Source organism: Colletes latitarsis, chromosome 7, assembly GCF_051014445.1.
Source record: "Colletes latitarsis isolate SP2378_abdomen chromosome 7, iyColLati1, whole genome shotgun sequence".
In the NCBI taxonomy this organism is placed as follows: Eukaryota; Metazoa; Arthropoda; class Insecta; order Hymenoptera; family Colletidae; genus Colletes; species Colletes latitarsis.
In genome coordinates this window covers 13,853,842-13,879,262 of record NC_135140.1, presented here as the reverse complement: position 1 = coordinate 13,879,262, position 25,421 = coordinate 13,853,842, and the positions used below count along the sequence as shown (strand labels likewise).

General features: G+C 34.1%; 1 protein-coding gene across 4 annotated transcripts in view; it reads left to right on the top strand.

The window, feature by feature from the left end:
• The window catches only part of Frmd5 (FERM domain containing), a 29,758-nt gene extending 4,363 nt beyond the window's left edge, over positions 1–25,395 (top strand). Inside the window, exons 2-12 of one of the 4 annotated variants that reach the window (XM_076769286.1) lie at positions 550–654; positions 2,546–2,588; positions 4,326–4,502; positions 4,807–5,018; positions 9,872–10,024; positions 12,189–12,203; positions 12,949–13,037; positions 14,058–14,284; positions 14,422–14,589; positions 15,726–16,313; positions 16,941–25,395. In XM_076769286.1, the coding sequence (XP_076625401.1) occupies positions 550–654; positions 2,546–2,588; positions 4,326–4,502; positions 4,807–5,018; positions 9,872–10,024; positions 12,189–12,203; positions 12,949–13,037; positions 14,058–14,284; positions 14,422–14,589; positions 15,726–16,313; positions 16,941–17,350 (2,187 nt within the window). In that variant the 3' untranslated portion in view covers positions 17,351–25,395. Of the gene's footprint in view, positions 1–549; positions 655–2,545; positions 2,589–4,325; positions 4,503–4,806; positions 5,019–9,871; positions 10,025–12,188; positions 12,204–12,948; positions 13,038–14,057; positions 14,285–14,421; positions 14,590–15,725; positions 16,320–16,940 lie in introns of all 4 variants that reach the window. The other 3 variants (XM_076769285.1, XM_076769287.1, XM_076769289.1) reach the window with 3 other exon arrangements.
• The last annotated feature ends 26 nt before the right edge of the window (positions 25,396–25,421 follow it).

Genomic DNA, 25,421 nt, shown 5'->3' with positions numbered 1-25,421 from the left:
TTTCGGGGGTATGTCTATTCATAAAAAATGATTGTAATTGACCCCTGCAACCGAAAATAATTTTTTCAGAACGATTTGAAACACATGAAATTTCAGGGGAGTCATTCATTCATGATCAGACATTATATTTTCGGTAACGAATTTTTTTCTCGAAACTGGGTAGTATTTCGGGGGTATGTCTATTCACCAAAAATGATTGTAATCGACCCCTGAAACCGAAAATAATTTTTCCAGAATGATTTGAAAATTTTTAATTTAATTTTTTAATAACTTATTAACGAAGCTTCAGTCTATTTTGGCCTCTAGAATCTCTCATTAAAAGTTTTCCCAGGAACACCCTGTATACAAGCTGGCAATATTGAAGAATCGTCTGAAAGGGTCTAATACTTAGTCGATCTAATGCAAGTTGTACGAGTTTCTTAAGAAAATAAAGTGTTGTCGATTCTACTGGAATCCAACAGTTGTCAAATCATGAAGATTATCTTTGCTTATTCGATATTGCGATAATTAATTATAGTTTTAGTATTAACAGTTATCTCTTTGTTACAGCCTCAGCACAAGGGAAGGTATATCCTGGAATATGTATGCAAACAACTTAACATCATGGAAACGGATTATTTTGGACTTCGTTACGCGGATCACTGCAGACAAAGAGTAAGTTACTTCGCATAATAGTGCACGTTATATTATACTTAACGAGTGCAATAGATTATTTTTATCGAACACCATCGGTTCTTTGGAAATAAATTTGTTGGGATTGTGTTTGGTTCATTCCAAACAATTCTAAACAACTCATTATTATTTCAACACATTTATTTCTATTTTAACAATGGTCGTACGTATGTATTTCTCCACGTGTTCCCTCACAACGCCATTACATACTACCAGGCACTCTACCACGGGATTCCCCCCCTTTCTGTTACTGTGCTCATATTATTTTGTTATTTGATAACCTAGGATAGATAATAAATGACTATATCAAGAAAATTTTTCTACAGACTAATTTGTTTAGTAAGCATTTGTATCGTATCGTGCTGTGGCAATACTTTAGTCTGATAGTGTATATTGGTAAAGGTCCCGCTAACAAAAAATAAAAGATCAGAAAGCTTGACGTTGCGTTATTATTATCTATCCTTGATTCGCTCTCTTACTCTACGTTCGTCAAGATGCAAAGTCCAAGACCGTAGCTCGGCTTGTGCAACTGAAAATTAACCATGTTTTTTATAACTGCGAGTCATCGGTGTGTTTATTTTCATTATCCAAGCATTCCTGTAACAGCTAGGATTTCTAGCCTGTGTTTCACATCACAGTGTATTGTGCGAGCAACAGTAAATTGTACCTATACTCGATTCAAGGAGAATTGGCAGGAAATACAGGGTGGTCAGCCACCCTTGGGAAAAATTTGAATGGGAAATTCTTGATTGAGGCTTCGTCAAAAAGTTATTAACAAAATTAAATTAAAGAATTCCAAATCATTTTGAAAAAATTATTTTTGGCTGCAGGGATCAATTACAATCATTTTTGGTGAATACACATACCCCCGAAATACTACCCACTTCTGAGAAAAAAATTCGAGAAAGTGTGAAATTTTTCGTCAAAATTAAAAAATTTCGAATCGTTCTGGAAAAATTATATTCGGTTGCGGGGGTTAATTACAATCATTTTTGGTCAATAGACATACCCCTGAATTCCTACACATTTTCGAGAAAAAAATTCGTGTAGGTGGACAAATTGCCGTTCTACAGCCGGAACTTTGAATGTTAATAACTTTTTAACGAAGCCTCCATCAACAAATTGGTATTCTTGATTTTCGTCTTATTTTGGCCTCTAGAATCTCTCATTAAAATTTTCATCTCTCATTAAATCATTAATATCATTATATTATGTAATATTATTAATACTATAAAATTATTGATATTGGTTAATTATTTGTTTGTTCGTTATTTATTCTTTCCATTGATTCAACTATGTTTCAAACATAATTACAGAAACCGATTCTGATTTTAATTTAATTTTTAAAACATTTTTATTCGATGTATTTCTATTTCATATTTATTCAAAATTATCTCGATAGAATTGTGACCAGGCAATTGCGTGAATTTATCAGTAATTGTTCAACGATCATATAATGGATATTCTATTACAATGTATGTTTCATGCTTGAAACATTTATCGTTATACATATGTAAATAACAGAAAACAACGATATTGATTTCGGATGGAAACCTGAGCGAGGAATCGTGAAATAAAAAATTGTATTTACCATAATCATTTGAATCATTCTATGGCTAATGCTATTTAATAATAATTAACTTTTTCAAGGATCTGTCCGTTTAATTTGCTTAAATTATTTGAATATAACATGGAAGTATTTAAGGTTGAAAATAAATATTCATAAATAATGGAAATAGTTCATCTCTATAGAGATTTGATTAATTCTGTAGCATAGTAAATTATTACATAACAAATTAATACCTATAATTTAACAATCCTTATAATTGTTTGTTATACATCGTAAATTACATGTAAAACTATTTTGTTTCAGCATTGGTTAGACTTGGCTAAAACGGCGATCAAGCAAGTGAAAGGTTAGTTTGCTTTATAATAAATATTTATGTACAGTGTATTCTATAATATTCTAATATTTTATTAAATAAATACTGCTAGTAAAAATGTATTACTGTTATTTACACTTTGAAACTAATAAATTAATTGTCAAATTTAGATGTTGAAATGATGTTGAACGAGTAGAATTTTTACAACATTAAAAGATTATAGATTGCCTTTGTATGTATTAATTGATACGACACAAGTTTTTCTAAATTGAAATTAATATGGAACTTTGCACACTTGATCAAGATTTAAAAGTCCAGTTTAAAATAAGATATAAGATGTAAGCGTTTGTTCACAAGAAACATAAGCCCCCCTAAGCTTTGACAGAAGAATGACAAAGAATGTGACCAAAGGAAACAGTATACATATCCTCTTACTGCTAATCTCAGAAGAATCTCAAGCTCTTTCTCAGATTTTCGGTTGTTTCGGTCTAGGTTACGATTAAAAAGTCTCCGATTTTCTCTAAACTTGCCATTTTGCTCATCTCATGCTGCGGTCACAGATGCATCGGTGTAAAAAGTTATTAAAAAATTAAATTAAAAAATTTTAAATCGTTCTAAAAAAATTATTGTCAGTTGTAGGGGACAAGTACAAGCATTTTTGGTCATTACACATACCCCTGAAATCCTAACCATTTTCGAGAAAAAAATTCGAATAGGTACTGAAATTTTTAGACGAAATTAAAAAATTTCCAATCGTTCTAAAAAAATTATTTTCGATTGCGGGGGTTAATTACAATCATTTTTGGTCAATAGACATACCCCCGAATTCCTACACACTTTCGAGAAAAAAATTCGAGTAGTTGGACAAATTGCCGTTCTACAGCCGGAACTTTGAATGTTAATAACTTTTTAACGAAGTCTCAATCAACAAATTAGTATTCCTGATTTTCGTCTTATTTTAGCCTCTAGAATCTCCCATTAAAATTTTTCCCAGGAGAAATTCTTGTAAATTCCAAATAAAAATTATTATTAATTTGGGTGTCGAGTTTCAACAAAAATCACGATAACGATAGTAATTCCATCCGACTGGACCGTCGAAATTTTTTCTCGTCGGCTGAGCAAGTCTTCTCAATTTCTTCGTCCAATGCAATCTCACATTTTTATCTAAGAATACTGTACAACCGCATTTTGTTATTCGATGAAAAAAATTTGCTTGCCCCCTGTAGAAAGTAGAATGAATTTGATATAGGAGAAAGTAGACTAATTCAATTGTACGTAGCGGTGAACAGCTGTGGCCAAGGCTTCGATTACTATGCCTGGCTTGTCTCTCTATATTCATTTGCTGTGGGTCGATGTCACATGAAACTTTTAAACCTTAGCGACCTCCTCTACTATTCTCGTAGATCCGAATAAACAGAGTACATGTTCATTTCAGCAAAGAAAAACTAAAGTCAATAATTAGCCTTACGTATGCAAACAGAAAAAAACATACTGTTTGGTTTCTTCATTTTATATGAGGCAGAATTATCGGAATCGTGGCAACCACGGAGGCAACTTTTCTTAAGGACATTTACATCGTAACTTGCAAAGGATTGAATATTCTTTTTTTTATGGAATAACTGTCGGTGAATGTTCTTGAAATATAGATGTATCTTCCCTGGAAAAGTTCCAAAGATCTAGTAAAAAAAAAAGAACACTTAAACTCAAATGTTTATTAACATTGAAAGTTTGATTTTTACTAATTATTATTTCATCGTGGATGTGTTTCAGACATGGACCCGATTCTCTTTAGTTTTCGTGTGAAATTCTACCCACCGGATCCTCTAAGGCTGAAAGAAGAAATATCTAGATATCAAGTTTATCAGCAACTCAAGAGGGATCTTCTGCATGGACGACTATATTGCAATCCAGACGAAGCAGCGTTGCTAGCGGCGTGCATCGTGCAAAGTAAATTGATGCTTTCTTGAATAGACATTTTCAACATGCATCTGTTAAAAGCGTTTCCATTATATGGATAGTTTTATTGCAAGAAACTTTCTCCAACGGCCTAGTGTTGCGAGAAATAATGACCTGTTCCTTTTTACAGCATAGTTGTTTACCTTCAATACACTACTACGTCTCATAACTATAAAACCACTCTGAAATGTTCACGTTTTTATATCTTATAGAAACTTATGTAATTGTTAGAAAATGTTTTAGCGAAAGGTTCTTGATGAAACAGATAATAATTCCGTGTAATTTTGTATTTTAGGTGAACTGGGGGATTACGATCCTGAAATCCACGAAGGGAACTACATTTCCGCGCACAAGTTGCTACTTAAACAAACGGAGACTATCGAAGAAAAAGCTATGGAACTGCATCAAACACAGTTAAAAGGGTTCACGGGGGAGCAAGCGGAGACACACTTCCTTAGGTTAGCTTCACAATTGGATACGTACGCCGTTGACCCACATTCTGTTAAGGTAAGATTAAAATGATAATCGTTTCATAGAAACGTATCGTGTTGAACTAAATTGTTCTTGAAATTTCTGACAAAAGAAACTAGGCCTTAGATTTGCATCCTTTTTGTTTGTAACGTTCAGCGTCCCCCGTATCCAGAAAGATTACAACAGCCCTTCGTTATACAGTAGAAAGTATAGCAGTTCTCAGCTGATAAAACCGCTTTAATGTCACGGTCCGTCCTGGTGATTATTTCTATATTAGCATGTGAATTCGAATACATATGTATTTTCGGGAATTTACAAGTCCCCGTGAAAAATCATTTTCTTACCAATCGATAGATAACGATTGTGTTATCCAACCGTTGCGTTGTGCTTTAAAAATAACACCAAAGTCTACACTGCTTTACGGCTGGAGGATTTTTAAATTTCATAATGACTAAAGGCGTAAACTTATGCGTGTTGCGCATAAAGCAATTGTAACTTGTTCTTTTCTGCTTGTTTATCCTTTTACAGATTTTTCATCTTTTTTCGCCGATCTCTTCGAAGGAACAGTTTTTTCATAAAAGATCATCGATCTCCTCGTCCATGTTACGTACATTTTCCTTTGAAAATATCATTAATTTCTTCAAGTCACTGGTCAACTTTGTTCATCGCTACTTGCACTTTTTCACTAAGCATATATCGTTTCTTTTTTTAAACCCTACCAACCAATCCTCGCTAACTTTCAAACTTGAATAACACTTTCCATGCTGTCTTCTTTTTAATCAGTAGCATTCTCAAAAAGAATAACAACATAAAGTCTCCAAGGACCCCTTCTTTCTGTAACCCACGCCAGTAAGTGTCGCTCTGATTCCTCGTAAATAGATCTTGTTAATATCATTAGTTTTCTCTATATCTTAGTTTTCATTCTGCGTATCGTTGATTCGTTTACTTTATGCTTGATAGCAACAATTTATGGATTATGTTTATTCTTTTCTTGCTTACTAAAGATACTTTTAAATGTTAATTTAATAAAAGAATAACCTGTTGTAGTAACTAGAAAAGAAAATAATGCGAATTGCAAGGCAAATAGTAAAACTAATGCGTTTGCATTAGTCTAATGCAATATTCCTTTCAACGAAATTTTAAGAACGTTTCCTTACAATTCATTTTTCTTTGCAACCAGGATTTCCAGGCCCACCGACCATATATGATTTCATTGCCTATGATGCTACTCTCACATCAGTATCCTTGAGCAAATCTAAGGAGAGGATTTTCCACAATTTTCCCAGTTCCACGCGATCAAGCAAAAATCACTTGATCCACCAACCAAATCAAAGTCGACGTAATTGAGAAAATATACAGGGCATTCGGCCAACCCTGGGAAAAATTTTAATGGGAGATTCTAGAGGCCAGAATAAGACGAAAATCAAGAATATCAATTTCTTGATTGAGGCTTCGTTCAAAAGTTATTAAAAAATTAAATTACAAAATTTCAAATCATTCTGGAAAAATTACTATTGGTTGCGGGGGTCAATTACAATAATTTTTGGTGAATAGACATACCCTCGAAATCTTATCCACTTTCGAGAAAAAAATTCAGGTAGGTGTTGAAATTTTTTGGCGAAAAAAAATTTTTTCAAATCGTTCTAAAAAAATTATTTTTAGTTGCGGGGATCAATTACAATAATTTTTGGTGAATGGACATACCCCCGAAATCCTACGCAGTTTCGAGAAAAAAATTCATTACTAAAAATGTTATGTCTGACCATACCGTTGATATGTTTCACTGAAATTTCGTGCGTATGTTTAAAACGTCATAATTCATGAACGGATTGGACGATTTTGATGTTTAAAAAAGCAAACTACGCGTATTTTGATGGAGAATGTGTACAAATCGCAAAAATATTCGAAAAGTTGGTCTTTGACCTCGCAAAATGAGAAAAACCCCATAAAAGTGGTCCAATATTCAAACAGCCATAACTCCTACAATAGCAAATATATTTCAATGAAACTTTCTTCTGAAGTAGAGCTCATGGGTACCTACAAAAAAGTATTAGACAACTTTTCTGTAGGGCGTCAAACAAAATTATTAAAAATGAAAAACGAATTTTTAAGAAAAATCGACAGGGGGTAGGTGCCTAATTTTTCGACGAAAAAAAAAAATTTCAAATCATTCTAAAAAAATTATTTTCAGTTGCGGGGGTCAATTACAATAATTTTTGGTGAATAGACATACCTTCGAAATCCTACCCACTTTCGAAAAAAAAATTCGAGAAGGTGTGAAATTTTTCGACAAAATTAAAAAATTTCAAATCGTTCTAAAAAAATTATTCTTAGTTGCAGGGGTCAATTATAATCATTTTTGGTCAATAGAGATACCCCCGAAATCCTACGTGCTTTTGAGAAAAAAATTCTTTAGAGAAAATATACTGTGCGACCAGAAATTTCATTCGTATCCTTGAGTTTCATATTATTTTAGCCTCTAGAATCTCCCATTAAAATTTTTCACAGGGGTGGCCAAAAACCCTGTATATAGAGAACGAAAAATAGATTTAGTCAAATCAATGCATCACTTTTTCTCCTTTCGACGAAGCTTTCTAAACGAATTCATTCAAACTCATTTGGGAGAAAAATGGAAACAAGTATCGTATAATAGGTGGCTTTAACTTTAGTAGATTGAATCCTGTGTTCGTGATCCGTCTGGGTTAGGTTTTTTCACTAGATACATGGACAATTCTAGGTAAACAACGGTCCACACGAGTTGATCAGGTTCTGAAATCACCATTGCCAATTCGAATTTGTAGCAAATATGTTTTGATATATTTTTCTACACATATTTAGAAACTTTCGAGTCCAAAGAGCATCAGGTATATCAATTCACCGAGATTTTCGATGGAAATTTGCTTTTTACTAGTGATTATATGGTTTTTTAGTAGCTTGGAATATAAATGTTTTTTGTGTGTCCCGTTGATGGTAAGGAATATCTGGAAAGTCGGTGTTTTGTAACATTCTTCGGCGCAAAAGTTAACATCATTGGTCGTAAATGCGTATAGTTCGGAGATTGGTATAGACTTTATAGCTTCATTTACATTTGTTGTCGATGCGGGATCCTTGGGAGCAGAAAATTCTTCCTGACCTTAGGATTATTTTATCCGCTTCTAGGCGTACGGGCACCCTTCCTGACTTCAAGGTGATCTTCATAATGGCCATCGCTACAACGTTATTCCAAGAGCCGTAGAGATCTGAGTATTGTGCCCCCTTTACATCTGCCGTCTGTGGAGACTGTTACAGCCATAGTAAGTGTTCTCTGGTGCTGGTAGAATTTGGTCTGTACCCAGTGAGGTAAATGCTGTTTCCTAACGAGGTTGATCTGTCAGTATGCAATTGGGTGCACCGTTGAGTGCTGATATCGATTAGATATTCCTTCATTCTCTTTCATACAACAGATGCATCAGAGTGCATGCTCTGCAGTAATAAATCATTATTGACATTTCTACCTTGCATATTTTTTGTGTCCACGTAGTTGCTAGTTCGATAACTGAAGTAGTTGCACATATACTTCCTCTGTTATCATTTCCTTTGGTTGTCATTCGCAGTCTCCAACTGAAACTAACAGTATCGCGGTGATCTTTACCCGTGGTCTACCATCAGGCAGGTAAAATACACGAGACTGCAAGTTAAGCGCGCGTTTTTTATTTATTTATACGTTTAACTCGTTACGAGTTGTATAACGAGTTAGTTTTTTTATGTATACGGTAATTATTTGTTCCTAAGAACATAGGAGGATGTTAAAAAACGAACATTATAGACATCTTTATCACAGTAGAAGGTATCGTAAGAAACTTTTTCAATAATTAATGTCTTCTCGTTTGGCAATGAAAGAACGAATAGACTCGGTTTTGCGACAGTTCGTAAAAACAATGTTTACATGGAATATCTTAGCAAGCTCTTATGTCATTTTATGTTACGGGCAATGCATGAAAACGAAATTTTTTTTATGTCGCCGATGTCTTTCGCTGTTAAGGGTTCGACGATGTTTTTGTAGTACAGTAGGAGCTCTGTTGTTGACGGACATGTTCGGTTCCCACAGGCTCTGGTCGGTTTCCAAACTGATCGTCTAAGCTACAGATCGCGTGATTTCTCATCCTTCTCGTAATTACGGCAAAATCGGAGTCCGAGATGCAGGAATTTGGTTCCTCGTTCCTCTCACGAGATCTCGTATTGTTCCTCCCCGTTGAATTGTCCGATTCACGCTCGACGATTCGTATGGTGACAGAGAAAAACGTAAGGTTTTGTTAATCAGACAACGCGTTACAGGGTAAACGCGCGATGGGGGGAGGGAGGGGTGAGAACAGTGCTTGTCGGCCAATCAGAATGGGCTGCCTTAGTATACGCTGATTTTTATCAGAAAAACACTCTCGTTACTTAGCATTACACTGTAAGAATATTCACGAATGCGTGGGGGTTTTCTCAAGTTCGTGGGGGGGTGCTTTCAAGGTCATCGGAAGGTCGAATTAACGTAACCTGTGTCCCTCGATATCCTACATATTTCGTGTGAAACGTTTTCCCGTACGTTCCATATTTTTCGAGATATTTTGTGCTGAGACATTCAAATGGCACATCCTTTATAATGATAATATCTTTTTAATTATACTTTTGTACCGTATGTGTCTCATATACGTTATACGTTTCTATGAACATTATTCAAGACATATTCAACGTATGAAAGCTTTTTAAACAATGTAAATAAATTTTCTCGTTGAAAATATGAAACCATTAGAAGATTATTAAAATATTGTCGACAGTTCTAAATTCTATTGCTTTGTTAATGATTCTAAACGACAAGATTTCAATCGTTTCTCGTTAAAAATTTTAATATATTTGTTTTCCAGGACCAGAAAGGCGTGCAACTTTATCTTGGTATTAATCACTGTGGAATTCTAACGTTTCAAGGATCTCGAAAAACACATCATTTCCGCTGGCCGGAGGTTCAGAAAATCAACTACGAAGGAAAAATGTTTATTGTGCATTTAACGATAAGTGAGGTAAAGCTTCTAAATTTCCACTATAACCATTTTATAACTTGTGTAAAAACGTAAACAGAATAATGTTTGATAGCTGCGGTTGGATATTTCAATGTTCGTTCCGTGAAAAATAAAATTTATTATGTCTATACATTCTATCGAAATGTATGTTGTATCATGTTTGGTTGTAGATCTATTGATTACATGATTTATATATATATAGTTGAACGAAAATACTATTTTGAAGATCTAATAGTCGAATGAATTTCCAAGAATTTACTACGCACTGTTTACCATTTACACGCGGGGCCAATGACCTTGCGACGTAAACAGTTAAAATCGAACCCTTATATCTCCGGAGCCAGCTACCCTATCGACTTCAAACAAAAATCGTTATATCTAATTACGCTGTCGACTTGAAACGAGTATCATTTTAAAGGTCTCTTCATCCTCTATCCGATGAATATAACTACTGTTGTAATTTATGCTGTTTTGACTAGTGTTATAGGCGGCAACATTATAAGTTTGATTTTCTGGGGAAAATATTCTCGTGGTTATTAATTGAATTTTATGAATGTGTGTATGTATAGAAATGAATCGAGTACTCTTCATTTGAGACATAGGGTTCGTGAAAAACCGTATCCCCGCAATTGTACAAGTTTCTCACTTACATTAGTTACTTACCTCTTTCTCTTATTGTACGTATTATACTTAAGCGTTAATTATTTAAAATGTGTCAATTGTTATTCATTCGCAAGAAATAAATAATACTTAATAGTTTTAAACAACAGTATTAAAACTATGTAATCGCGTAATTTTTATCTATATTGGTAATGTTACTGGTGCAGTTTCTCGAAACTTTTTCAAATATATACATATACGTATATGTATAGCTTAACATTAATTAAACTCTTTTCGATGCAATAAAATTATTGTTACTTATTGCTAGAAATAAAGCAGTAAATTTTCTAAACTTCAATTATTTCATGAAACAATTTCATCTTGTTCCTTTAAGTATACCGTGTGCCAATTTAATATGTGCGACTCTTATATCATTAGAAACACTCCATCTTAATATGTTGGATATTTTACATAATAGGAAGAAATATCACCTACCTACATAAGTTATGTGGGTCATGTAGGTAGTTTGAACCATTTAGTTAGTTTTAATTGTTTAATAAATGAAACTGTTAGGTATTTCGTTGCCTTAAGAGGAGGAAGGTATTTCTTCAGCAGATATGTCTTTATCGCCTGAACTAGATATTTTAAAAAAATACTGATTTTTTATCGTTTTTATTTTTGTCGTATCGTGCTAAAAATAATAACAATAACAAATTTTTATTAAAATATTGACTTCTCCCTAGTTCATGCTATAACTACACATTTTCTAACGAAGATACTTTTTTTCCTTTTCTTTTAGATTTGCAGAACAGTTGGGGAATCGTGTCAGCCATGGGGACACTTTTTCATAGGGGAGCTTTCTTCAATTATTCCTAGCTCGTACAATTTTAATTACTTTTACGTGAAAAATATTATAGAACAAAAATTGCATATTTAGACCGAAATAACACCCTCGAGGGCGTTGTAGAGGCACTAAAGGCGCCATAAATTTCGAAAGATTGCAATCTCTGCGTTAGTATTTTCTAAACGTTGATAATTTCATTGGACATCGTGTTCTTTCAAGCTATACGACCTTTGTAAACAATATTTCTTCCTATTAATACGGATAAAGCTCGCAATATTGTACTCTTGAATGATAACATTGAATGTACTTGTTACAAACAATTTATCATTCGTGTTAAACGTTTTCGACCAACCATGTTGCTTTCAAAACTATCGATGTAAAATAGTATTGCAGATTTAGGGGTAGAAATTTTTTACCAACTTATCCGAAGAAAAATCTCGCGTCGTTCGACAGTTCTTCGTTCTAATATTTAATCATTTTAACGTAGATCATCTTGTATTAATAATTTTCGAGATGATCGAACGTTTGGTCCTGAACGTTTAACGCGAATCGTAAATTACTTATTTGTTCTACTGCATCCAACGTCGTTGATTTTGTTCGTATCATTTTAGCAAAGATATTAAGGTGGCCAGTTTCTAATGAGACACACTGTATATTGTGCGGTCGATATTGTTACGGATTCAACTAATCTTATTATTTTCCACTGCTGGGCCAATCCAGGACGTGAGAACGAAGGTGAGTTGTTTTGTAGCAGTTGCACGGGTTGTTCATATTTCTTAACTTAGTTTAAAAGTACATGTTAGACTGATTATCGTCACGTAACTCGGTTTAATTATTATTCATAATAATTTGGTCATTAGTGTGCGAATGAACAAGGCTACTGTGGTTCGGAATTTCAATGAAACGACGGCGTTGTTTTAAGCATTTTACATTGGTAACTTGTTTTAATCGTTCTTTTTTTTTTTAATATTACATCACCAAAATCCAGCATCTATGATCTTATATAACAATTAATATCGGTTCTTATTTCTTGAGCGTTGTTGATTTATCAATATTTTGATACGAGTATACGCGAGCGTTAGTGGCGAAACTTATGGAATTTTCAAACAATAGAAATACGATATCTTGCATTAACTTTCGCCGTTTCTATTGACTATGTTTCATCATAATTACAACTAATTGGCAAAATATTTAAACTACCGTGTTATTTCGTCTGTATACCTATCTATTATACCTGGGCTATTACTTACCTGCTAAATAACTTATTCTGATAATTTTGCCCCTTGTTTGAACCGTTTCTTTATAATATTTTTATCGTTTCAACGCGTAGTTAGTGTTTAATGAGAAGACTAGCAATTATTTTTTGAACAATTTGATCGTCCATCACAGTTATATTGTACAATTACATGTAGTCCTAGTCTCCAAATCCAACGTATATAGCGTAGAGGTTTTAGTGCAACGTTTTCCCCGCAATTTTCAGAAAAAGCACACTGTTGGGTTTAAGTGTCCCACGGGGTCTAACTGTCGTCACGTATGGAGGTGCGCCATCGAACAAATGTTATTTTTCACGTATGTATGCATTTATTCAGTTGAAATGCTTTCAATGTCTTAGCACGAACAATCGCAGCTTCCAAGCACTTAGCAGTGTCATACATATATCAGATAATATATTAGATATTAGTATTATTTTACTCTAAGTACACACTTTTAATCATTTAAGGAATATCGTATCTAATTTTCATTAAATTTTACGTTAAGGGGGTAAACTTTTGAACGCAATATTTTAGTGGTTCTTTGGAATGTTTTCTTTCATCAAGTTTCAACGATTTAAATCTATGTATCAAGGATACCCACAATTTTTTCTATAAAAAATTATTCAGTATTTCAAAAGTTACGGTAACAGTAAAGATTGTTAAAAAAACGATGCCTCCATGGTTGTCACGATTCTGTTCGTTCTGGTCATAAAAAACTGAAAAAAAAATCAGAACAGAAATAATGGGAGAAATATTAAGAAATGGAAATTCAAAGAATCTACAAAGAGAAAAAATGTCCATTAAAAATCGAGATATCATAGCAACCATTTAAAAAAAACATAGCTTCCAAGAAATCGCGTTCAAAGTTTAGTTAATTTTTTTCAATATCTCTTGGTAAAAATATTTTCGAAGGCATGTATGATAAATTCTCTAACAGAAACACTGATAAAAGATCTTTCTACAACTCGTAAGTAGTCGAAATGTGAAATCTTCATATAGAAAATAGGTTTTAGATTCTAAAAAAAAAAATCGTCAACTTGCCCCAGTCTGATTGAAAATTATTGTCGATAGAGTGAACAGAAGAATATTACATATCTCATTAGGCATACAATTTTGTCGATCTCTAAAATTCGCAGATTTGAAAGTGGTGATAGAAATCCGCCATTTTTTATTACGCTCGCGAATTGAAGTCGGGGACGTAAAGACGAGTTTCTGTTTTATAAGCGCACTAAACCGAGTTTTGAGTAATTAGATCGAGGTAGAATGATATGTGGGGACTTGTAATCGGGGGTGATTATAATTACGACAATAACGAATTTTTATATTCTTTCCTCAGATTACCCAGAGCGTCGGACGCGCCGGTTGTAAGCGGCGGCTCTATATTCTCATGGGGCACGAAGTTTAAGTACACCGGAAGAACGGAGAAAGAGGTGTTGGAAGAGATGAGTCCGCTCGAGAAAGACGAGCCACCTGTACCGCGGTGTCCAACGTCGTGTCTTAGAAGAAAAGCTAGCAGCGTGCCAGCCACTCCGAGCACTCCGAGTCAAGATCTCGTTGAAATAAGTTAGTATGCTCGTTAAATCCACGAATAGTCCTCATTTGTGGGTGTTTGCACCTGATGTGCCGAATGCAACAAAATGCCTGAGGTTCCAGGTGCCATCAGGGCGATGGACTAAATGTTTAAAACGTTCGAATTACAGGATATTCCAGTCTGCCACGGAGCTGTCACAGCGCAGGTTTGGATGGCACTGGAATGTCAGAGGGCAGTTCAGGAGTTCCGTTCAGTTCGCCTTACTGTCCAGATAATACTCTACCGCTCCTGGAAACCGTTTCGGAGGACCAAGAAATTCATGCCAGGAGAAACAACGGTTTGTTTTCTCTATCATATCGCCCCCGTGTAATTTGTTTGTACATTGAATTTTTAATTCTTTTATTCTGGATCGTAACGCATGATTTATGATAATATGAACTTTGTACATCGGATTTCGTCGCTTAACATTACCACTCTAAGGATACCCTTTTTCTTTAAATTGTATCTAGAAACATATCAAGAAAATATTGTTTAGAGAAGAAATAAGATATAAGAAGACATTTGACGAGTTTATATTTGTTATACCATATGGTGTTATGGCTAATATTTAAATGAATTCGATGTGACTTTGAAATTCAAATACGAACGTTTGTCGCTTGGAAATATAATGTTCCAAACCGATTGCTTGGAATTAAAAGTATTTCTGCTATCGTGTCAGATCCGCTCATAAGTTTGTGTCGTTCGACATTCTCAAATTATGGAGGATTAGGTCTGGGAAAAGCTATAATGTGTTTAATAATAAATTTAAAGTATTCTGCACACATATTTGGTCGTTACATAATAAATATTGCATTCTCGATGTGTCTTGTCTCAACTATCTTTGAATCGAAGATTTCTCTAAATACAATATAACGAACCCATTATCTATTCTAACTTTTCTATTTAAGGAGGACATACTGTATAAAATGACAATTTAACGACTACTAGATAGACACAGATTTGATTTAATTGCATGTACACGTTCGTTTTTGATAATGTTTGAAATTGTTAGTATTGCATGAATAATTTGTAGCAATTGAATACCAAACAGTTTTTCGCTTTCTTGTATGTACGGTTTGGTTTACAAAATTCTGTAAAAACGTGTTAAGCACTCAAGCAATAACTCTATAAAAATTCGATCCGTTTTTATTAAATTCAGTATGCCCAAAGATACACACGGCAGAGTAAACATTATTAATATTTCTAGAATATCAAATACCAATATGAAAAGAATTACTAATAAATGAAAAGTAAAATTTAGAGCCGTTGTACAAAACTGATAGAAATTTTATAAAGTAGAAAATCTTCCATAGTTGTTGCGGACTGTAATTTATTCCAGAAGTAGGAATATTGAATATTAACTTATTTTGACTGGCGCTTGTTTGGCTTCTTAGGTCGTTGATTTGTCTTTTACTTTTCTTTCTGTTCATTTAGCCGTAGACGAAAAAGATACGCATGTGAATGCTACCCACAACACCGCCACCGCCACCGCGTCCACCATTACCACCACCTCCAACACCACCACAAATCGTGCGAAAGTTAGACTGAAATTTCCAATGAGCACGCTGAACCGACCGCAGCTATTGTACAGTCAAAAAATAGTAATAAGCTCGGAGGAATTAGCTGGCCGTGACATCGATAACGTCGTCAGACAGTATATAAACACGCTCGAAAAGAAACAGAAAGTGGTCAGATCGACCGCCCTGATAATAAAGAGTTCAAAAATATCAACGGAAGCGTTGAAAGCCGGTAAAGGGATCGCAAACGAGACATATGTATTCCCCACTGCCGATTCAGGAACGATCATCACAACGGTGGTAGACGGTTGTTTCGATTCTAGCGCCGATCAGACGGTTTTGCGCGGGTCCAAGGAGCAGGTAAGCATGCCCGATCGTCGAGAGAACGAGATTTTATGGCGCGGCTTGTCTATCACGACGAAAACAGCTAACGGTTGCGTTACATCGGCAAGAACCGACCTCGAAGCCATTAGAAACGGAGTCGAAGCCACGAAACGTCAAGAAGGTACAGGTAAATTGGATGATGGATTCTCCTTGAAGGACCGTGACATACACCAAACTACTCTTTCCTTCCTAACGCTATACCGGATCGCTGTCTTTTTTAATCCTTCGTTACAGAGTAAATGTTATCTGCACGATTATATTAACGATTATTTGTTGAGTATACTGTGTTTCATTACATTTCCGTTCGATTTCTTCCTTTGCATAAAACTATGATCAGCATGAGCCTGCGCCTGCGCCTATTTAAAATAACATATCGTTTTTAAACATTTCGAAAGAGTTAATCGGTGCACACGTGGATTTAATTACACATATATTACGCATAGAGGTGGGTAAACATTCTACCAACAACAAACAGTTGCTACATAAATTTATTATCTGCATGCGGCAGAGTGTCCCATCTAACTTGAACAATTTGTCTTAATGTAATATTTTTCGATATTTCAAGGTCATCAATTCGAACTCTCGTTTAACAATGAATAGTATGATATAAGGAAAATTTATTAACATACGATCCTAATAACTAATTTCAAACATTATTCACCAATACAGAGCTCGCATCTCGACTAAAAGTTCGAAACTTACGCACGTGTAGTTCGCCAGCTAATTGATTAGAATAATTTTGTTTCAGTCGGCCAACACGAGGGCGATACAAATGACTATTACTTCAGGGATTCCTTCGATCATTCCTCGTCCGAAAGTCAACTATTGGATGCAACAGGTAAACCGCACAGTCGGTCGGTGACGCCGGTACCGCAGATGCAGAAACTTCAAAATTCGAAACTCTGCCTTCATCAGCAACAGCAACCCAATCGCCGAGTGGACGGCAAATTGAGACACAAGAGTTTGCAAATAGTGAGGCTTTTTGTTCCAGCGTTTGTGCTCGCGATCACAGTTTTGTTCATTGTGCTCGTCCTGGTGTTCGAAACAGACACGATGCTTTTTAACAGCCTGCGTAAGACGCCAGAAATGGTGGCCTTAAGGAACCAATATTATGTCCCCATCAAGGAGTTCCTGAGGACGAAGCTCGGCCTATTCTGATGCGACCTGACAATGGCCGGGCCGAGGACGTCCTTTCTTGCTAAGTAGCTCCCTTCAGTGCCAAGTCGAGAAAATAATGCTCTTATCGGGACCGAGGGGCGAGAATGTACGCCGTTTCGTTATCACGTGTGCTTTCTCTTTTACGTGAATTCCCTGAATTTCTCAACTGCTTGACTCTTTTTGCTCGTCTTCTTTTATACAAATAGTGGACAACGAAAGTATTTCACTTTCGAGCCGTTTATTTAATGCTTACGAAGATCAAGTTACATTATGATTTTCAAAATACTTTCATTACGGCAATAACATGCAAGCGTCAGGATTATATATGTTAAATTTGAAAAATATTCAACGGTACAAATAATATTTACGAAGCAGTTTTTAGAAACGTCGACTGTACCATGACCGTACGAGTATTTAAACTAAATAATAACATATTAAATACTGTCCGTTCCCAAGAATAAAACTAACCGTCCCTGTCTCTAATTTACAGTCGACTAGCAACCCCCCGCTATCGCACCCCCCGGCCAATAGCAGCAATGTGTACGATGGTAGGGTAAATAGTAGACTGTAAAACAGAGCAGGGATGCAAATACTCAGCCTTCTTCTCGCGAACGAACAATATTTTCATAGACCACAGTGGGTGTACGTGTCACATTATGCGATAACTTTCAATAATTGTTGCTTTTAGTGCTGGCTTGGAATTAATAATAAACTCTTTTTTTTTTCGTTTCTCATTTTCCTCTCATGACCGTTCGATTCGAATGTGATATGAACCTACGCGACAAAATTTCCAGAATATAAAGTATCTTTTACGAGAGTTATTCTTTTACAATGCGGACACTAGTTTCGGGTTGTTGATTCCTCTACAATAATTCTGCGACATAATTCAAAATGAACTCGTTTCCCAAACCTATTAGCGATTATTACAAACATTTTTAACTAAAAGTTATTTAATACATTTTCATTTTCTGGCAATTATATTCCCTTTGCTTTCCGTCAGTTTTTCCTGACCAATTATAACGAGGTTTATTCAAAACAATTCCTTCGTTACACCAATTTAATTATTAATTCTCTACCACTTGCATTTGTTACCGTTCTCTTTGGTCACAATGTTCGTAACAGTTTCACTTTCTTGGTAATACTCACAGTATCAGTCGGTAGGCGAACGTAACATTTATGTTAAATATTTTATCGTATTTTTGCAGACGAAATAAGTGAGTAATACTTTAAAGAAATACTTTGTAAACATTATTTCATTTGTCCGACGTTCTTCAAACTTAATATATATGTATAATCCTGCCACGTGTAATGTTGCTGCTGTAATAAAAATATTTTGAAAAAATAATGCAATTTCGTTATTTTAAGCGTTACGCGTTTCGTTCAAAATCGTTCAAATACTTTCGTGATCAACTATAGATGTATCTGAAAAAAATATTCTCTATAACAAAGTCTACCTTCAATTTATTGTTTGTTTACTATATACACAATTTGAGATATTTAAATATTAGTAATTTCTTATATTTGCAGTCGAAAAGAACGTCGTTTGTACGATAAGATATCTAGAAAAGGAATTTTCCGATTTTTCGTTCCATGTAATTTGTTCAGGCGTTGAAGTACTTTGTTATAGATTTCGTTGAATTCGTTCTGTTTTTATAAATCTGGATAAGAATCTATTTCTACGTATTACATAGACGATATTACAAACCAGGAAAGTTATATTTGAATTCAATTATGAAATTAGATCGTATACACAAGTACGTTTTGAAATTAGCAATAGAGTAGACAGAAATTTAGGTTGTTGATTGCACAATATACTTTCACGTTCCAGTTACGACAAAAATTGTTTAAAATTTGATTTGACATTGGCAAATAACGTGTATAGACGTTGCTGTATTTTCTAATAAACCAACTTTTATAGCGTCTAGGAAACTTACATTTTTTTCGTATGTTTGAAAAATCAACTCATAGACATTTACATTCGGGTCACAAATTTTGTATTGGAAAACATGAAACGTAGCAAATTTGAAAAATTAAAACGTAATTTATTTAAGTGTACGTACGTGTGAAGCATTTTTGGAAAATACAGCAAATGAATCGACACATTGTAAAAATAAATTTAAGGAAGCACTTAATTTTCAGTTTAGTAGCAAACACATTCCGTATATCCGATATTAGAAATTATTTGTTTATCGGTGGTATGGGGCGTCAATGTAAATTTCATTTCTAAACTTTTAATTTTTATAAAGTAATGAACAAAGTTGTACAAAATAGGTTTATGGGATTAAGATACAATAGTTTTATTCAATTGCTGATGCTATCAGTATTTTGATGGGAGTATGAGGTGAAGAACATGTTTCTTTATGTTTTTTAATGTTATGCAACCGACAGATATCGGTCCGTTGACGCATATCATAATCAGACACCAAATTTTTATTGTTTTTAACAATTACTCTGGCCAACAGCTAATTATGCAAATACATAGAAATATGTTTAATAAGATAAATAGTTTAACAGTCGTACTTAAAATGTTTCTCTTCATTTTCGCGATGAAATTACGGTTTAAGAAGAATAAATAATACGACGAAGAGTATCTTTTCTTTTGTTATCAATTTGTCTGAAATTTTAAAATCGCCAACCCTCTTTTTAAACAGAGCAACCTGTTATTTAGACTATTTCCGAGTCTCTTTAACAATGTCGTATATAGCGTTGACAAATGTTGAACAATCATCAAAACTTTAACATTTCTATTTCTATTTAGAATTTTCAGAGATGGGATTCTTGGATTTTTTTTCACAACTTTTTCTTAGTACCCCTCTCCCTGTTTTTGAGCTTTACCAAGTTCACTGGGTTTAGAAACAGTTTATATCGAGAAAGATCCATAAAAATGTTTAAAACGTGTACAAGTATTGCTTTAATAGGTAATTTGGTTTGGTGTTTTGCTTAGGAGGATATTCTTTGGTAAAATGCCTTTTTTTTTAGGCCTTTTATCAATGCAGAATTAATCTGATAGTTTAAGTAGGGTAACGAGACCATGCAAATAATGTTGAAGCACGGTGCGAAATTATTACCCAAGTAGGAGCAAATATTAAAAAAATCTTTTCCAAACCATAGTTCTTTTTAGTTATCCTTCCGTATGGAAGTACCGACGAAATAGGATTGGTTGTTTCGAGCGCTTATTTCGTTTAATTGTTTCGATACGAGTTACCGTTATGAATAAATGAATGTGTACGATGAAATTTCGCGAAGCATGATTTTAAGGAGAGACCAATATCGATAAATGAATATGTCCCATCGTAAAAAACAAGATCCATTTTTACTACATCGTTGTCATAGAAAAGACAAGTAGGAATTAATTAGAAGGTTGAGAAAAAACCGTAAATGGTTAGTTAATTTTGTAAGCATTTGGTACACAATGTATTTGTATGATGTTAGTATTAGATACAATTCCATATATTATTAAATTATGTTTGAAACGCTAATCCCGAAAAAAAAAATCATTTAGAATGTCGAATAGCTCTCAATAACTTTTTATGTTTTCATTACGCAGGATGCTTTGAAAAAAAATATATCGTGTGTGGCGCACAATAAATTTCTGAGCAAAGCAAAGTCTAGGAAATAGTCTTACATTTTATTCAAAAGTTTCTCATTCAGTACGAAGCATTCAAAAGATTTTAACGATTTCGATAGTTTTTTATGGTGTAGAATATACAGCATGCATAATTAGACTACATTAAATTAAATTCAATCGACTTTTACCAAACTTCCATCGACAACCGAACATATGTACATATGATTCGATAAAATATTCCAAGATTGTTCGTAGAATTTGAGTTTTGTGTGAAACTATACCTATAGTCTTTGTCTTATCAAAGGCAATCGGATGCACTATTGTATCGACGTGAGTTGCTATTGTATAAGTTTGAGATTAATACAGATCCAATTAGTTTTATTTAAGTTTGAGATTTCTTTATAAATTCAGTTGTTTGTCAGAGAGTAACGATTGGTATCGAATGGCCTACCGCGTTGCTAAGAAAAAATAAGAATATGTTTTCTCAACGTAACTAAAATACACACACATACAAATACAGGGGTATGTATGTGTACCCTCTTTAATATACAAAATGAAATATTTTAACATTAACGATACGGAAAAATCAGAAAGACGAGTATATAATAAATTATATATAAACGTTGCTAATAAACCAATCAGTTACCATTATTTATAGGCACATTAGGCAATCTTAAATGGTCAACGAAAAGCAATTATTTATTAATTAAACGTAGATTGTAAGCAACTTTAATTCATAAGAATTTGACAAGAATTTTTTAGAAAAAGTAAGGGAGCAAGTTGGTGGAAGATTTTGTTGTTGAATAATTTGACAAATTGCCCGTACTAGTCTTGCCGATCAAAGATCTTCGTTTTACAGAACTGCACAGAATTTTTAATATATTTACACATCGATATATCGTATTTATAATAGCAATATACAGGGTGTTCGGCCACCCCTGAGAAAAATTTCAACAGGGGATTCTAGAGGCCAAAATAAGACGAAAATCAAGAATACCAATTTGTTGATGGAGGCTTCGTTAAAAAGTTATTAACAATTAAATTCAAAATATTCAAATCGTTCTGGAAAAATTATTTTCGGTTGCGGGGGTCAATTACAATCATTTTTGGTCATTACACATACCTCCGAAATCCTATCCGTTTTCGAGAAAAAAAATCGAGTAGGTGCTGAAATTTTTCGGCGAAAAAAAATTTTTTCAAATCATTCTAAAAAAATTATTTTCGGTTGCGGGGGTCAATTACAATCATTTTTGGTCATTACACATACCCTCGAAATCCTACGCACTTTCGAGAAAAAAATTCCTTACCGAAAATCTAATTTGGCACCTAAATTTATCGACGAAAAAAAAAGATTTCTAATCGTTCTGGAAAAATTATTTTCGCATGCAGGGGTCAATTACAATAATTTTTGGTGAATAGACATACCCCCGATTTCCTACTCACTTTCGAGAAAAAAATTCGAAAAGGTGTGAAATTTCTCGACGGGGGAAAAAAAATTTTAAATCGTTTTGGAAAAATTATTTTCGGTTGCGGGGGTCAATTACGATCATTTTTTGTGAATAGACATACCCCCGAAATCCTGCGTATTTTCGAGAAAAGAATTCAGTACGGACGGAACTTTAAACATCTCCATCAACAAATTGATATTCTTGATTTTCGTCTTATTTTGGCCTCCAGAATCCCCCATTAAAATTTTTCCCAGGGGTGGTTGAATATCTTGTATATGTATATCTTTTTAACCATTAGTATTGCCGCGATTATTTTGTCATCAATGCCATTTATGTATTATGATAACATTGTACGAAAATACTATGTTGGAGAATTTATTACATGCATATGTTTTACTCATCGATATTTATTGTGTTGTACAATAGGGTTCTGGAATTTATATTATGTTTCTCGTGTATTTCTACTCTACAAGGCGAAGGTCTTTGGTAACTGGAACAGCTTATACATTGTTTTCCGATAGAAACAACAAAAATAATTTACAACTTTATGTTCCTCCGTTTCGTATATTTATAATTTATTTTAATAAATGTCATGAATCGGATTATTCTGATTTCCAATGTACAGGGTATTTCGAGGTTAAGCTGGCAAACTTTAGGTATGAATTTAGGACCGTAAAAATATGATGAATTTACTTTTAGAGTTATTACAAATTAGAAGTTTCGTTCGTTCGTATTATGTAACTGTTAGTTCACTGAATACTTCCGTAGAGTAAACTAGTAAACTAATCATGCCTCGTACGTGTACTGCTAGTATAAACCTTGAATTATTTCGATAGCATTCGTTATTACATAAGTTCTAAAAGTATCCCTTGAAGGAAATATTTGCGAGCATACTACCGCAGGAAAACCCAGAAACACCCTGTATAACATTCGAAACGAATTGTCGATAAAATCACGATAGTCATAGAAAATATGAAACATTAATTTGAAGGAAGTAAAAATGATAACTTTGTAAACAACACTTGTTATTGTTAGCGAAATCTTCGAAGACTCGAAATCATACATTCTCTTCGTTTCGTTTTATAAAGTTATTCAGAATATGCAGGATACTCGACCAACCCTTAGAAAAATTTTAATAGGAGATTCTAGGAGCCAAAATAACACGAAAATCAAGAATGCCAATTTGTTGATCGCGGCTTCGTTAAAAAGTTGTTAACGTTTAAAGTTCTGCCTGTAGAACGGCGATCTGCGAACAGCTGCATGCACGAAACAGTGGTTCTCACTCAACTTGAGAATCTCTACTTACTGACGTATCGACAGTCTTACAGTTTTGTGAATGAGAACCACTATCACGCGTACACAGCTGTTCTACAGACGGAACTTTAAACGTTAATAACTTTTTAAAAATCTCCCATTAAAATTTTTCCCAGGGACGATCGAACACCCTGTATACATGCAAGCGGTCAGGCTTCTTATTTTTATTAGTTAAGGTATTTATTTCTTTGGGAAAAATGATAAATTGATTATAGCGACGATTGTACAAAATCCCACGGTATCGAATAGTAACGTTTCTAGTTTGATTCGTGAAACTAATGTAAACTGAAAGCTTCAGCATAAATCGAACGGTGAATCCATAAGAGGACGGACTTAAATTTATAAATGAAATTTGTAAAATCAAAATATATTGCAACTCTTCTTAATAGTAAGGTTTCCCATCGCTGATGAAGTTTTTAAAGCTCGCGGATAAGCGAGTGTTTCTTCTTCCGAAGCAAGAACAACGAAGAGAAAAAATGGCGGACAGGCATTTGTTGTTCTTCGTTGTTCTTGCGTCAAAAAAATTTCACCCGTTTTCCTAAAAGTGCCTACGCTGTTCTAAACATTCTTGAAGGCTGCAATTCGCTTAGTTTTCGGCAGATTACATTTTATCTTTTTAAATTAATTCGATATCCGCCATAAGTTAAACGAATTAGGGCAACTCGATAAAATACACACACACACACAACCCATATAAAAATAATAAAGGTAATTTATAGCAATATTTGTATCAAGCTAGAGTGTAACGTCCTTTCGATACTAAAATATTTTAATCGTAAGTCGTAAACGTTGTTCTAATCAGAGCTAGGAGGAAAAAGACAATTTCGAAGAATAAAGTATATCAACTTGGCCTCGAATGAAGTCATTACGCAGGACTGTTTCTCGAAGGACAAAAATCTCTTTGAAAGCAGGAACGATTCTAAGAAATTAGAATGGTATCCGTGCAAACTGTCTTGATTCTAACTCGTTTCAAAAGGACAATGCACTACCTAATTACGAATTGTATAAACAAACGGATGTCAATTGCAATATAATATAACGTTAGATATAAAAGTAAGAACTTTAAGACCATTCGATGTAACGATTCAAGACGATGAATTGTACGAATTTTTTTAAAAGTTCTTGTAACACAGAGGTTATTAAATTCGAAACAAAAAGAAAAAAAGAAAACGAGAATCGGTAAACTTTGAGGCAAACATGATTTGGAAATAAGTAAAATTCTGATACACGACGAATTTAATAACCGCTTTGCGTTCTCAAAATCTATTTGTACTCGATCCGATTTCTGGGCAGCTTCAACGTTTTTTTTTAATAATGAAAATGAAACGTGATTCGATATTCGGTTGTTCGAAAAGTTGAAACGATCGATGTTCATACGATAACGATTGGTTTGCTTGTTACAAACTATTTTAACTGCGCATCGTTTATAATTTGAAACCAAGAATTATATAGATCATTGTACTTTTCACTGATGCAGTATCGAGCGGAGGCTGCGGAACAATAAGTGCTCGAAATTGCTTCGTATCGTTAATTTCCTATTATTTATTCTATATGTAGACACATGGTAACAACCGTAAACGTATTAAACGTATAATTGGTAATTTACACGTGTAGGCATAGTCACTTACAGATGTAATTATTCGCCAATAAGAAGTACTGATAATAGGTCCAGCTGTGCCATATGTGTGATTCGAAATACACGCATTGTAATTAAATTAACTTGGTTATAAACGGATCTTGT